At 40.9% G+C, this 15,086-nt stretch overlaps 2 protein-coding genes across 3 annotated transcripts in view; one reads left to right on the plus strand and one right to left on the minus strand.

Annotated features, from left to right (window-relative positions):
* Positions 1 to 15,086, minus strand: part of LOC145434183 (serrate RNA effector molecule homolog) — a 356,705-nt gene that overhangs the window by 209,931 nt on the left and 131,688 nt on the right. The gene's annotated exons all lie outside the window — the stretch shown is intronic.
* Positions 1 to 15,086, plus strand: part of LOC145434168 (multidrug resistance-associated protein 1-like) — a 30,925-nt gene that overhangs the window by 7,877 nt on the left and 7,962 nt on the right. The window contains exons 10-27 of one of the 2 annotated variants that reach the window (XM_080311485.1): positions 108 to 228; positions 2,009 to 2,142; positions 3,623 to 3,724; positions 4,517 to 4,618; positions 4,679 to 4,825; positions 5,880 to 6,031; positions 6,095 to 6,221; positions 7,549 to 7,725; positions 7,829 to 7,897; positions 8,152 to 8,250; positions 8,314 to 8,397; positions 8,841 to 8,946; positions 9,475 to 9,583; positions 10,066 to 10,231; positions 10,619 to 10,739; positions 10,903 to 10,989; positions 12,947 to 13,097; positions 13,162 to 13,321. In XM_080311485.1, the coding sequence (XP_080167611.1) occupies positions 108 to 228; positions 2,009 to 2,142; positions 3,623 to 3,724; positions 4,517 to 4,618; positions 4,679 to 4,825; positions 5,880 to 6,031; positions 6,095 to 6,221; positions 7,549 to 7,725; positions 7,829 to 7,897; positions 8,152 to 8,250; positions 8,314 to 8,397; positions 8,841 to 8,946; positions 9,475 to 9,583; positions 10,066 to 10,231; positions 10,619 to 10,739; positions 10,903 to 10,989; positions 12,947 to 13,097; positions 13,162 to 13,321 (2,214 nt within the window). Of the gene's footprint in view, positions 1 to 107; positions 229 to 2,008; positions 2,143 to 3,622; positions 3,725 to 4,516; positions 4,619 to 4,678; positions 4,826 to 5,879; positions 6,032 to 6,094; positions 6,222 to 7,548; positions 7,726 to 7,828; positions 7,898 to 8,151; positions 8,251 to 8,313; positions 8,398 to 8,840; positions 8,947 to 9,474; positions 9,584 to 10,065; positions 10,232 to 10,618; positions 10,740 to 10,902; positions 10,990 to 12,946; positions 13,098 to 13,161; positions 13,322 to 13,980; positions 14,168 to 14,717; positions 14,842 to 15,086 lie in introns of both variants that reach the window. The other variant, XM_080311484.1, reaches the window with a different exon arrangement.

Genomic DNA, 15,086 nt, shown 5'->3' on the forward strand with positions numbered 1-15,086 from the left:
GTGACATGATGAAGGAAAGCATCAGTTGGCATTTTTCGTATAAATTCATTTTGCATATGCATTCTGCTTATTTCGGATTCTAGGCAGTAATACTTCCTCTTTTTCAGTCTCTTCTGCTTTCGAACGTCGCCAGGAAGTCCAGCACTGTCGGAGAAATTGTCAATCTCATGTCTGTGGATTCTCAACGGTTTATGGACTTGATGACTTACGTGAATATTGTGTGGTCCGGTAAGTCAACCGTTGTTTCTAACGTTTTAAGAACGCCCACGCAGCTGGCAAAGAATTCATCTAGATAGAATTTACAGGAAAAAAAATCGATAAACCTAATATTTACTTCACAAATTTACAAGATGAATCCCATCTGGATTTGTAGTAATTGCTACGTGACCATGACTAGGCATATTGAAAATAGTAGAAACCATGATGAGGCATGTACTGGAATGTTAATCGTGAGACGGTGTTGTGTAATGGAAATCCTATACTTTGTAAAGAAAATATGTTGTGTAATTGTAGAAATTCTATTATGACAAACTGAATGAGGTTTTCGGAAGTGTTAAATACGCGCAATAAAGATCACACAATTTATGGTGACACATCCATGCATTAAACACTGATCGGTTTCCTTTTTCCAACTGCACGTTTTTTGTATACAAGTTCAATAATGATTTATGCTATGGGTTCGTGGTACTCGAATTCGTTCGCTCTTACAATGTGGAAAGATTTTCATTCATAGCCCAACTCGATCGACACGAAAAATCCACTTTGAGATATGAAAACGAATTTGTACTATGTATGAAAGACGAAAAATTTATGTAAATAAATCGTGTTAGCTCGAGGCAAACAATGTGTGTAGTACTGACAGATTACGCTATGAAGTATACGAAAGCTGTGGTGAAGTGAGTTGACCTCTGAACTAGAATTACGAGTAGCCTACATTGCTTGTTCAAGCCAGGGCGTCGAACTCATTTTAAGTCTTGGCCACAGCGTTTTGGCTGCATTCATTCACCGGTCGAATTGTTAGGCTGCCTAAAAAACGATGCGCACCAAATTTGCATCTATTCCAACTGGTAACCGCGAAGATCTTGCAATTTTAAAATTTTGAATTTATTATAAATTATTAATTTTTTTTTCAAATATAACTGGCTACCCCATGAAATTGATACTTTGTCATCGAGAACGATACAAAATAAATTCGACTCGATTCCAATCAGTACAAGTGAAGTTATTGTAGTTGAAAATTTTGGCGTTGACGCTGGGTTATCCCAGAGTAATCAACGAAAAACTCAAATAACTTCGCTTCTAGGCATTGAAATTGCGTCAAACTTTATATCGTTTTTGTAGACAAGTCAAGAATTCCATAGGGTTGACTGTAAAATTTGAAGATTTTTTTGTAATATTTTGTAATAAATTCAAAGTTTTAAAACGGTAAAAGCTTCGTGATTACCGGTTGAAATGGATTAAATTTGGTGTGCATCGTTTTCTTTGGCAACGTAATGAATTAAGGCACATTTTATCCACTTTGTATTCAGTCTACTCCCACCTTGATCTCAAGATATTTGAAGCCCTAGGTTTAATTTTTCAGTTAGATTTGGGTCGCATTTACAAGGGAAACCGTCAGAACAACAAGACAATAGTTGTGATATCGTAACTTTTTGCAGCACGATCAGCCATTCTACGTTTGTCGACGTTCTGGTCGTGCAATTTCACAAATAGTGACTGTTGATCGAGTAATTTAAGTTGAATTCATTCTAATTTTCGAATTAATTGTTTGCTACTACAACCATTTTTGGATCGTCGGAAAATTGCTGATCCTACTTTAGTTATAGTAGCATCAACGCCTTCCTCTAGGGTTGCCATTTTTTATTTAACATCATGGCTTATATTCACTTGGCAAGTGAATGAACTGATGTCGCGACAGGTGCTCGAAATTTGGACAGGATGTTTGATCAAGCTGTTATTTGAAGGTGTTTCAATAAACGGATTGAGGAAAGAAATTCTTCTGTTTCAGGTCCACTGCAAATCATCCTTTCCTTGTACTTCTTGTGGAATATCCTCGGACCTGCGGTACTTGCTGGACTTGCTGTCATGATCCTGCTTATCCCGATCAACGCCGTCATTGCAAGCAAGACTCGATCCTTACAGGTCATTGCTTGGACTCTAAAACTTCATAGATTATTCTATGATTTTGAATGATAACTGTCCCTGAAATCTCTGTCGAACCGGAAAAAGAATCCCATACTAGTCATTGTTCAATTGTTCATTGATTTACAGCACGGCCGGCCAACCCGTGGCCCGCGGGCCACATGTGGCCCACGAGAAGGTTTTGAGTGGCCCGCGAGGTAATTTCCGAACTTTCTGATATCATCAAAAATGGATTGCACAGATTGTTAAAATGCAGGACCAACCAAAAATTTGATTAGTCTGGCCGCAACACTTGAGATGTGATGACTAAAATATCAGTTCCGACGCATTGACAGATCCATCAGCCAGTCACATATTGGTATATCTTCGTAGACTACAATAAAGCAGAATAATTTGCGATAGATTTATCAAAAGTAAAAATTTTCTACAAGCTTAGCGCAACATGTTGTCACTCGATTTCTTGTTTTTAATATTGTTGCCCTTTTGTGAAAATGGAAGAACGCCTAATGTATCAGATTGAGTCTAACTATATTCGCAATTACGAGACAAAGTGTCGTTCAACATATGCGACCCTGCGTCTGCGCTTGCAGTAAGACCGTCGTCTATGAAACCTAGGCACGAAATGATTGACGCATGTTGGTCGCAGCTTACAATATCGATATGCACATGCGCCGAATAGCCCAGTCCTCGCAAACGTAGCCCAACGATATACGGCGGGCTCGCAATATAGTCAAGTGACAATATTATTGACCTATGAACTTCAAAAAAATGTTCGCGCTTCGCGCGGCTATTGGCCCGCGCAATAGTTCGTCAATCGAATGTGGCCCTTTGGCTGCAAAGGTTGGCTTGCCCTGATTTACAGTGATTGTTCCTTTTAACAACTTTTTATAAGACCGTGGAAAGTTTGATGGTAACAGTTTGATTTTGAATATTAACACGCGACCGTGGCTGAAGGTCATAGTTGTCATTCGAGTGGTCATATAAATAAAGCATGGATCGTTGTGATGCCATAATACTAAAGCTTTGTACCTTGGAACGACTTTCGCTTGCCTATATCTTACTTTTGGTAATTTGTCGTCACCAAAGGGCTAATCATATATTGTTTTGGGAAGCAGCACATAATAATACACCTTTGCGCGATTACATAAAGGTTACGAGCGCTCCATGTAAGAGCCTCATGTGCTGTGTCATGGTTTGATCGATACAGGAAATTACTAATCACCGACAGAATGGTGTTGCGCCATGTTCACGTATCTTGTAATTGCAAGAAAATGCGAAGTCACTTGAAATTAAAATTGCAACTTTTGAAGGAATAAAGTTAGCTTCAATACTTGAAATTTAATCGATAGTTATTTTATCCAAGACGTTTACTCGTTTGCATAACCGGAAAACCTCCAGTTGGCAGACGTTAGAATTACCATGCACCGATTTCTGATACATGACCACGATATTCACTTTCGTCATACTTTTCGTGTCGCAGGTGAAGCAAATGAAGCACAAAGACGACAGGATCAAGTTGATGAACGAGATCTTGAACGGAATCAAGGTCCTCAAGTTGTACGCATGGGAAGAATCGTTTCAGGTCAGTGCGTTGCGTCTGTCTTGGAAGAGCTTCGGTGAAAAAATCAACAATGTACTCGAAGATGTCTCGTCAAACATAATAATTCGATTTCACGTCTGACGTCTGGTTCTGTGTTACCGTTGAACGCGGTTCACACTAATTTCGATGCTCGATATTCAAATAACGTCTTCTGACGTCCTATCTGGCTGTCTCTTGTTGAGATTTCTCATTGCTCATATCAATTTAATCTTTGTGGGCGCTTGGTTGGCTCAAGACATGCATTTCTTGTTGATATCCAAGAGCAATGATGACATTGTTGATTCGTTATGATCGTAATGAAGTATTATTGACGGAATAGCCTATGTTGAATAATTACTAGCACTCAGCAATAATTTTGTAGAGTCGCATCGAAACAAGTTGATATTAGGAAGCTTACTACTCTATTTGCAACTTTCACATGCTTAAAGTGCAAAGCAGTAGAAACAACACACACCTGTTACCGATCAAATAACTAGTAATTGACCGGAATATGATGCATTAATGAATATATTAAATCACTGAAGCTTTGGTTACAATTGCACTGGGTATGGTTTTCCAAATGGAAAAGATGTCATAGAAAATATACCCTCCTGAGCAAATTATAGCAGCAGTTTGGAGAAGTTAAAAACCTAGTGTTATAGTTATGGGCGGATTTCGATAGCTCTAGGAAATGATCAGGCAGGTTGTGAACAATTGGGATTGTTTCGTTATCTGTCTAAAAATGTTGCTGCCGATATTGTCCATATCAATATCTTCCCCGTTTACGTTTTGCAGGAGAAGATCTTGAAGATAAGAAACGACGAATTGCGGATTCTGAGACACGCCGCCTACCTCAACGCCGCCTCTTCTTTCACTTGGGTCTGCGCCCCGTTTATGGTGCGTTGTGACTGTGAAATCGTAAGGTTTACGTCGTAACTTCATCCGCCTGCTTTTCAGGTTTCTCTGACAACGTTCGCAGTCTATGTTCTGGCGGACACGTCGCACGTTCTGACTGCTGAAAAGGCGTTCGTCTCGCTGTCTCTGTTTAACATCATGAGGTTCCCGATTTCCGTGTTGCCGATGGTGATATCTTCTCTCGTTCAGGTGAGTAACATCTGAGTATGATCGAAATCGACTGTTACGACTCTAGCTGTTCATAATGAGTAGATTGTCAATTCTAATGATTCTAGCCGAGTAAGTAGTAGTAATGAAAATATGCGGCCGTAACACTAAGAGATATGTTAGCAATAAAAAAATATTGTTTCTTTTCATCCTGGGAGCCTCAAAACCTTTGTTGTTCATGACTAGGCCTCAAAAACACGTTGTACAAGCTACACGTGATCGTCAAAACGATGTTTCTGTGAGTTTATGATCGACTCGATGCATTGTCACAAAGCGCTATTGTCAAAAATTGCAAAATTATTTTCGACGACGTGTAACTGACATTATTTTACGTTGTGGCCACAAAAAAGGATAACTTTTTGATCTTTCTGTGACGTTATTACTGTTATTACTACATAATAGTTGGCAATTGAATTACCCTGACACTTGATAGTGCCCAGTAGGGCTGTTCAAAAATAACTTTTTTCAGGATTCCTGGGATTCACCGATAAAATTGTTAGGCTGCCTAAAAAAACCTTGCGCGCCAAATTTGGCTCAATTCCAACCATGAAACGTCGACGCAGCCAATTGAAAATTCTGAATTTATTACTAAAATTATTGAAATTATTGAAATTATCATTAAAATACGAAAACGATGCAAAACAAATTTGAGGTAATTCGAAGCCGTAGAAGCGAAGTTAATTTGAGTTTTTCATTCATATTTCTGAGATTTTCCTCAAAACTTTCCACAAAACTTTTCCACAAAACTTTCAACTACAATAACTTCGCTACTACGCGTTGTCATTCCGTCAAATTTGTTTTTCATAGTTTTTGTTGACATCTTAACAACTTCATGGGGTTGGCGGTAAAATTTTAAGTTTTTTATTTTTCATAATGAATTCAAAAATTTCAATTGGCTCTGCATCGGTATATACTGGTTGGAATTGAGCCAAATTTATAGTTTACGGCTGCTTTGTGATTTTAGACGTATCCGGTCCGTTGCGTACACCCGAGTGACCCGAGCTTCGAATTAATGGTTTCTATTCCTTGCACGCAGGCTAACGTAAGCTTGAAACGTTTGAATAAATTCATGAACAACCCTGAACTGGAGACAGACGCCGTCGACAGGAAACCGTCTCTGGGACCTGCTATCGTCGTGGAAGACGCCACCCTGTCTTGGGACGCCAGCGAGGAACCCGTCCTTGAAAAGTGGGGGGCCGCATTGCGCGGTTTGGCGACTCAAATTTACCTATGGTTATTTCTCCCCGGCAGCATAACGATGGATGTCGCCGAGGGATCATTAGTGGCCATCGTGGGCCAGGTGGGGACCGGGAAATCGTCGCTGGTGTCCGCCATGCTCGGAGATATGGAGAAGCTGAGCGGATATGTCAAAGTTCAGGTGAGATTTTGTCAGCGTCGGTCTGGTCTGGCTTGCCTGAAAGTTGATTGCAATTATGTTTCATTCCTAAAAGCACGATTACGATTACAACATCACCCATTTATCGATAACGATTACATAGAAAATTAGTCGCGATTATTCAGAATTGCATTTGTTTTGCTTCTTGGAAATCGAACCTTGAACGCGCATTCGAAAGAAAATATAATCGAGATGATTCTTCATCGTGAGAAAACCAATTTTATGAAAATTGCAACATCGTTTGCTTCTTCCGTCCAGAGGAGGTCAAAGTATTCAGCGTCGCTACCTAAATTAAAGTTCCGCTATGAATTTCTACCTATTACAAGCAGGTTTAGCAATTTATGAGATATTTCAAAACTACTTAGTGGTAATTGGAAGATGTAAAAACCAGGGTTGCAACCAAGTCACAAGGCTCAGAGTCACAAGCCAATCTCACTTTTATAGTTTTGACTCGAGTCGAGTCATTTTCAATTCACCACTGAGTCAAGTCAGCGAGCAGAGGGCCGAGTCCGGGTCATGCTGTTATGATTCGAGGCCGAGTCCAGGTCATTGTGTTGACTACTCCATTTCCAGTTAAAGTCTTTTTAAACCCAGTTTTTACAACTCTGTTTGGTGATATCGAATGGTTCGCATCTATAATATACCTATTTTCCTCACTTTTAGCAGATTCTGGTCGCATTTTCAAGTACCAGTACCAATAGACGAAATCACAATAGTGTGGTTACTTTACTATTCTTCGAAATTAATAAAATGTCCGTCTTGGCCGTCATATGACTTGGTTCGAGTCACGCGCAATGACTCGCGTCAATACACAGATTGACTCGAGTCAAGTCATTTCCGTATTTTGAGAAAATGACTCGAGTCAAGCCGAGTCGTCAGATAATTGTGACTCGAGCTGAGTCGTTACAACCCTGGTAAAAACTAAAGGGGTCTGAAGGTACTGAAGTCGGTAGTTTCAAAAAATATATTTGGTCGAGGGGTCACAGAGCAATAGATTGGTGGTGGGTGCTCTTGAAATTGTATGATGTTTCTTAGCGACTAACATAAAATGTCTAATGACACTACAAATAGGTAGATTCCTGAAGAAGTCTATTTAATTACCGCGATTCAGCGGTTTTATTACAAATTAACCCACAAAAGTGGCGCAAACTTATCCCAAAACTACTTTCTGTTAACCGAAATCAAAGTAAAAGCGGAAGTACTCCAAAAACATGGCCACTTGAGTATGCAATGAAAGTGGGCGAAACCTAGTTGGGTACTCCAAAATCTAAAATTACTTGGACACTGATTCCCGCCGATTTCTGGACAGGGCTCCGTCGCGTACGTGGCGCAACAGGCGTGGATTCAAAACGCCACCGTGAAAGACAACATCCTATTCGGAAAGCCGTTGCATCAATGCAACTACATGGACACGATCAAGCATTGCGAGCTCGTCAGCGATTTCGAGATCCTGCCGGGAGGCGACATGACGGAAATCGGTGAAAAGGTGATTGATTTTTTTCCATCGTTGTGTCAAAAGCCGCCGATGAATGGTCTTGCATTTGTTGTCGTTGTGGCGTTCGTTCCAGCAAATGTTTTCTCCGTTTCAGGGAATCAATTTGTCTGGCGGGCAAAAGCAGAGAGTCTCGATTGCACGTGCTGTTTATCAAGATGCGGAGGTATGTTTCCGGGATTCTCACCCATGCTAAATTGCTTTTCATTTGAATCTCCGTTAATATGCTTGTTAATATTGTGCCGTTAGCTCCCGATAAGGGGCACGCAAAATTCTTCGAGTTGGAACTATTCATTATGATAAACTATACGTAGTCGCTCGAGCAAGTACGGAAAATCTACTGCGAGTACTCCGAAAATGTGAATGTGCTTTATTACTGACCACCTCTGACTGTATCATATTCGACGAACGCTCCTTCAGGTGTACATCTTCGACGATCCGTTGAGCGCCGTAGACGCCCACGTCGGCAAAAACATATTCGAAAACGTTATCGGACCTGGGGGCTGCTTACGGAAGAAGGTACAAGCTTGGCGTCTTGTTTTTGTGTCGTCTCGGCTTCTGGCATCCTTTTTTCTCCTGCAGACGAGAGTCTTTGTGACGCACAACATTACGTACTTACCGCAAACCGACAAGATCTACGTGCTCAAAGACGGAAGAATATCTGAGGTGGGTGGCTCGTTGCATTTCTAGTAATCCCACGATTTCAAGTGTATCCAGTATGAAGTATCTGCCCAGTGCCAGTATTTTCTAGACAAGGGCAGTTTTTGATGCTTCCCGATATTGCGAACCGAAATTCATCTATGTCCTTCGAGGGGTTACAACTGCAAACTGTCGTAAACGGTAAATGAAACCCAACAAGTAGCAATACGTGAACTGGAATTATGTATGGGCGTCATGATTGGGATCTGGATTTAAAATAAACTCATTTCATGATTTGTGTCGAGTGGATATAAATTTACGATTATTTTGATTTGGATGTATCAAATCCGGCCATCTCTTCCGGTAGAATGCTGTGCGTTTCGTTACTGTTGCGTAAATGCTTGATTGGCGTGATGCCTTTGTAAGTGCCACGCGAAAGGCGCTCACGTCTCAGTTTCCCGCTTGTTTAGTCTGGGACATACCAAGAACTGCAAGACCAGGATGGAGCGTTCGCTGAATTTCTCCGGAACTATGCAGTTGCCGATGACGAAGCTTTTGCAGAAGGCGATCCTACAGGTTAGTCTGGTGTCAGGATATTTCTGAATTTAAATCAACGTCAGGCTGTGTGGGTGTATAATGTTTCTGAAGGACTTGGTCATTCCGGCCACTTACAGGATTATCGATTGGCATGATCGCACTGTCGATTGCAGCACAGGTGTTGTGCAACTGTGTTCCTTTGCACTAATACTCTCCACATGGGTGCCTTTATAAATCAAGTTGTAGAATGTCTTGTCATGCAAGTCAGAAAGCAGATGGTGAGGCCCTCAATAGAATTATCTGCTCTATAACATCAAGCAAACTGTATTGACCATTACATAAAGGCTCCCGATCAAGGCAGTCTGGTTCGCAGCGGCATTCGCATTGCACCTGCAACCGTTGAAATTTTTTCGAGGTATGTGAAATGTATCGTGTTGACATCACAATCGGAATCACCGACCACTTTAGCGGGATTTTCTAATTTCCTGGTGTGTTCGGAATTTCTTTAGACGATTTTCCCGTTGCATGTGTTCTACGATTTTCTAATCCGCTCGTATGCGTTTCAAGTTCTGTCGATATCGCCGGAGATCTTGTCGATTACCGAGGACCATGTAGCCACAGACGTGACAAGTTTGGAGGGAGACACTTCTATCGAAGCGCGAAAACGCCTGATGAGGTACTGACGAGTTTGTCGGCCTTCGATTTCTTGGGGAATTGTATTCACTTTCACGGTCTACGCGCTGGTTGTGCCGTAATGCCGATTTGACTTTGGGAGTGCACTCGTTCTAGATCAGTGGTTCACGAAGTGCGCCATTTTTCTTGGTGCGATTTAGAGAGACAGGGGGCGAAAATGACGAAAGGGGTGGATATATTTAGTCAGTTTTATTCAATTATGTGTTCGGTTTCTTGTCAAGTTCAAGTTATAATAGACAGATACAAAAGCGGCTCAATGCTTGGCTCCCCAGCCTTTTAGAGGTGATAAGGATAAGGATTTTATGGTGCGATGAAGGTACCTCGATAGGGGGCGATCAGTCAAAACAGTTTTGGAACCACTGATACATATGAACCTAGCATATGTCGATATAACCGGTGATATACATTTCAACGGGCTTTAGTGACCATTGAAGATGTTTACGCTTGGCTGTTCAAATGTTACAGCGACATAAGCCGTGATTCCAAGGTCGTGTACGCCGGTCCTACTTGCAAATATGTTCCGCTCAACAAGAGAATGAAAGACGACAACAAGAAGTGCATCATGCCCGATAAAAAAACGGGCAACGTCGACAGCAACCTGATCATGAAGGAAACGGCCGAAACTGGAAAGGTATTTGCTGTTCGCATTGTACTGACGCCATTGTGTGCTCGTAAATCGTCAGAAATAGTGATGTGTTTCGACGTAATGGTCTCGAGTGAAATTTTCCGTGCAATCAAAAGTTTCTAGCATTCGTCCCTGTGCTTATTATAGGCCTCTGGACACGTTAGCAAGCATTATTTGGAATCTTCAAACATCCCTTGAAGAGACAGGCGACCCCATGTTCAATTGAAAGACCAAACCCCAAATTTGGCCCGAGGAATTGTTATGAAAGGCTGAGATTTACATAGTGTAGAAAGAAGGCTGCAAAGAAATATATAGTTAGACTAGTTTATCAAGTGTTGCAATTTCAAATTTTACCAAGAAAACAGTTGATCCATTTGTCTCGCAATATTTCAGGTGAAATTTTCCATTTACGTCTCTTACACCAAATCTATCGGCGTCTTGCTCTGCGTGGTGATCTGCCTGTTCTATGCCGCACAAAACGGAATGTCCATCGGATCCAGTATATGGCTATCGGGTAATTATGATCACTTTCTTAATGATGGTGAGGTTATATTGACAAGGCAGGTTGCTTGATACTTGTGCAGTGGGACTAGAATAATAGAGCAGTATGTACAAATACTGAGGAATAAATTCTTATGTATCTTGAACTCGTTTTAGTTGAACATTTCTTTGTCCAGAATGGAGTAATGATCCAGTGATAAACGGGACTCAGCAAAAGACAAATTTGCGGTTGGCTGTGTATGGAGTGTTTGGTCTGGCTCAAGGTATGTTGCGACGTTGTTGTTCATCACTAGGGCGATTTTTTTTTACCTTGAAAACTGAAGATTTTGACCTAAAAAATGTTGACATTTTTTTACCTTAAAAATCTTAGTTTTGACCAGATTTTAATCTAACGTATGCAAATTAGGAGTTTTCCCACATAATGTTAGAATTGACTCAAAAAATTGAATAAAAAAATGTCAAAATTGTTTAGAACCTGCATTTCGTTCGTATCGTAGATTTTGCACTGTCGGTGAACTCATCATTTGACATTTGACAGCTTATAGGCTACTTAATAGGCCTACCGTTGTAGACGGCCCATTGTCTGCTTATTGTGAATCATAAACATTCAAATGAAAGGAATAGGTTGACATTGTGTTATGCTCAACATACCGAAAAATTCCAACTGAAGCAAGACTGCCATTATACGTGATATAATAACTAGGGATGGTGTGAACGTGAGGTTCACGTTCGCGTTCTGTGTGTGAACCTCGGAAATTTAGAGGTTCACGTTCACAAACGAACCTTGGTAGGTTCTGCACTGTGAACCTTTTTCATATTGCAATTTTCACTTCATTATAACATCTTTGGTTGAAATTTATTGCATTTCAACTGCGGGCCACTCAATCACACAACATCAAGAGCGAAATACACTACATGTAGGTAGTCAGCGAATGATGCTTATTCAACCAATCTATGAAATTGATATCGATGTCTGATGTAAAAAATCTAGCAGGCGTAAGGGGTCAATCTTGATGTCATATGTTTATTGTATCGAAAAAAAATCCGTCCGATTGGAGTGTTGGCTACTGTTGTATAACTTGTTGAAGGGGTAATATCGGTAGCAAGTATGGAAACATGTTTTTCACTCTGCACCATATCAACGTAGCAATACTCAGACGCCGAATGCATATTCCCTTGCAAGTCGTCGTCGAAATTGTTGACAAAGCGACGAAGGATATTGATTTTTTGAGATTATTATACCATTTGATTGCTACAGTTGATACATTTGACGACGTTTAAAAAGTCAGTATGTGCTTCAGCATTGTGGCATTATGTAGATCGAGTCGTCGCTAGGTATTGTGTACATAAATATATATCACTTCACTGAAATGTAGGGTTGGAATTAGCAATATGACGCCACGTGACATCACGAGGTTCACGTTCGCGTTCACACAGAACCTTTCAAGAAGGTTCGCGTTCACACGAACCTGAACCTTTCAGAGGTTCACACCATCCCTAATAATAACTACTGGAATTCTTCATAGGGCCAGATTTCGTTAAAAAAAAGTTTTTTTGTGTAAAAATTTTGTCAGTTTTTGACCTAACGCTACAATTTTGACAAAATTGACGTGTCAAAAAAAATCGCCATACTTATCACGCTTTTGGAATGGCAGTGCTTGAATTATTTCTTATGTTCAGTTAAGTGTCAACCATTCTTGTTGTTGTGCTGTGGTGGATGCTTCTTTGCTTTGGTTATGAACAGACGCACGTTTCACATAAAAATGTACCAGTTTTACTGGGTTCCGACTCCACTGATCTATCCCACTACTCTGTCTGTCAGCTATCTGAGATTGCACGTGCGCATCTCAGCCTACACAATGCAAGTGGAGGTGTTGATTGAGACGCCTTTGTAGCATGGATTGATTGGTTTTTCCACATATTTCTATGTTTTGCATTACTTATAGTAAGTAAGTAATAGTAAGTAACAACCGTCACAGTATTGCTAATAAGATTAGGCTATAGAGAAAATGTATATTAAATATCCCTACCAGTACTGCGTTCATCAAGACGAATTTTTCCAAATCCGGTCTCATCTCTGATGTATATGCGTATGAAATGTTCCAATCTTATAGTTGTGATGTCAAATTTACGTGTGAGCCTACTCCTGTGCAAATACTTGTACCTTTTTGTACGTGACGTGTGGTTTTACCTGCGTGTCACCGTCAAACTGCTTCCCAGCACTGCTTGTCTTGGGCTCAAGCTTCTTTCTGTGGTACGGATCCGTACGGGCCGCCAAAAAACTCCACCTGGACATGCTCCAGCGCGTTTTCAAGGCGCCGATGTCGTTCTTTGACACGACTCCGCTGGGCAGAATCATTAACCGCTTCAGGTCTGAGAGTTTTGAAAATCAGAGAGCCTTGCGAATAATCCACGTAATTCTCTCGCAATCGCAGCAAGGACGTATATCTTTGTGACGAGGTCATACCCCGTACCGTTTCCATGTTCTTGTCGACGTTTCTATCGACTATAGCCACATTCGGCGTGATACTTTACGGCGTCCCTATCTTCGGGGTGGTTATCGTGCCGCTGCTGCTTCTGTATATGCTGATACAGGTTGATATTATGATACAGTCCGATTTGACCAGTAGTAATTGCACATCAAATAGAACCATCAAATAAAAGGAACTGCCTTATATCCATGGCTGTGGAGTCAGCTCACCTCCCCACTAATAATATGTTCTTCAGAAAACTCCTACTCCAACATTCCCGTGAACCTACATTTTCAGTTATTCTTAATATGATATTGGTATGTAGTAGTTTTTGAAGGTCCGCCTACATGGAAAGCTTGATAACTTCTGTAATTGCAACAGCACTTACTAATAACATTTGTGAACATCTGGTTCGGTTTCAAAGTAATTGAAGTCAGAGTCGGAGCATTTTATCAAGCTCCGACTCCAATGGCTGTTTCAAAACTTCTGAGACTATGACTCATTCAGAGAAAATTTTACAAAACTCTGACTCCACAGCCCTGGTTGTATCCACGACCCGCCGGGTATTGCTGTCACAAGCCGCACTCGTTTGAAGTATTCTACACGAGCAACTGAATCAGACGTAGAACTATCTCGGGCTGGTGTTACCACTGATTACGTTTGAGATAATTCTGTTGCATGCAGCATATTTCGTGCGAATCCACACCCTTTTCGACAATTCTGCTTGCATGCGCATGGCGTGGCTGGTAGCTGTGCTTGAAACCAACTCCTTTTCTCGCAAAGGATTATTTGTCGGTTTGGCGGCGGTTGTCTTGTCTTACGGCGTGCTGCAGGCGGCGGCTAGTTTGCATCATGGGATGCTGGCTAACCTGCTGCGGGCCCCGATGCAGTTCTACGATCAGACTCCGATTGGCAGGATCATTAACCGGTTCTCTAAAGACGTGGACACGATGGACAATATTTTGCCGAGGTGTGTTGATTTTTCACTCTTGTGATGTGAAAGGACAATTCGAAATGAAGCCCGGCCGATATCAGAACTTTGAACCAATGCTGATATAACCGGAGATGGTCAAAGTTGTTAGCGTTGCTACCCAGGTATAAGTAGAACTAATACGGTACATTTCTACCCGATTGCAATTAGAGATTACAAGATGTTTCAATACTTTTTTGAGTGGAAGTAGAAATTTAGTATGTATGAAAAGTAAGTAAGCAGTTAATAGGAGGTGGTTGCTTTGGAATATCACAAGATGCATCTTTACGACTAACAAAAAACATCGACTGATGAGGCTCCGAATAGGCCTAGGTACAGCCTTCTTGAATATATTCAGCAGTACAATAGTAACTGTGAATGGCCAGTTCACCATTTCGCACATAAAACAAATGCAAAGATATTCCAAAACTACCTTCTGCTTCTCAAAATTGAAAGTGTAAAATACTAGTAGCTTTGCCTAAAAACTGTTGCATATTTACAATTCGACCGACTGGTTGCCTTATTAAATTGTGACTGTTCTCGTTTTCAGAATAATATCGATGTGGCTGTCTTGCATGTACGGTGTGCTGAGCACGGTCGCTGTAATCTGCTACGCCACACCGTTCTTTACCATCGCTTTCATACCTTTAATGATACTCTATTATTTCGTACAGGTCAGTCGATTTTGTGGTGCTCTTGTAGACATTAATATTCTCTCTGGAACAGCACGCGCTATAATATCTGTCATAATCCTGAAGACTCTTCCCTAACAATACGCGAGTTTCATAATTTTGCATTTTGCATCGCGACACTAGTCTCTAGTCGGCGTTTTGAAATGATTTTTATGCCTTGCCATAATCATGATAAAGAGTATATGTCTGTTAAATAATTATGATTAGTTGCATATTAGAAAATTGTG

This window comes from Botryllus schlosseri, chromosome 2 (genome assembly GCF_051294905.1).
Source record: "Botryllus schlosseri isolate E-star chromosome 2, Bs_hap1, whole genome shotgun sequence".
Taxonomy (NCBI): Eukaryota; Metazoa; Chordata; class Ascidiacea; order Stolidobranchia; family Styelidae; genus Botryllus; species Botryllus schlosseri.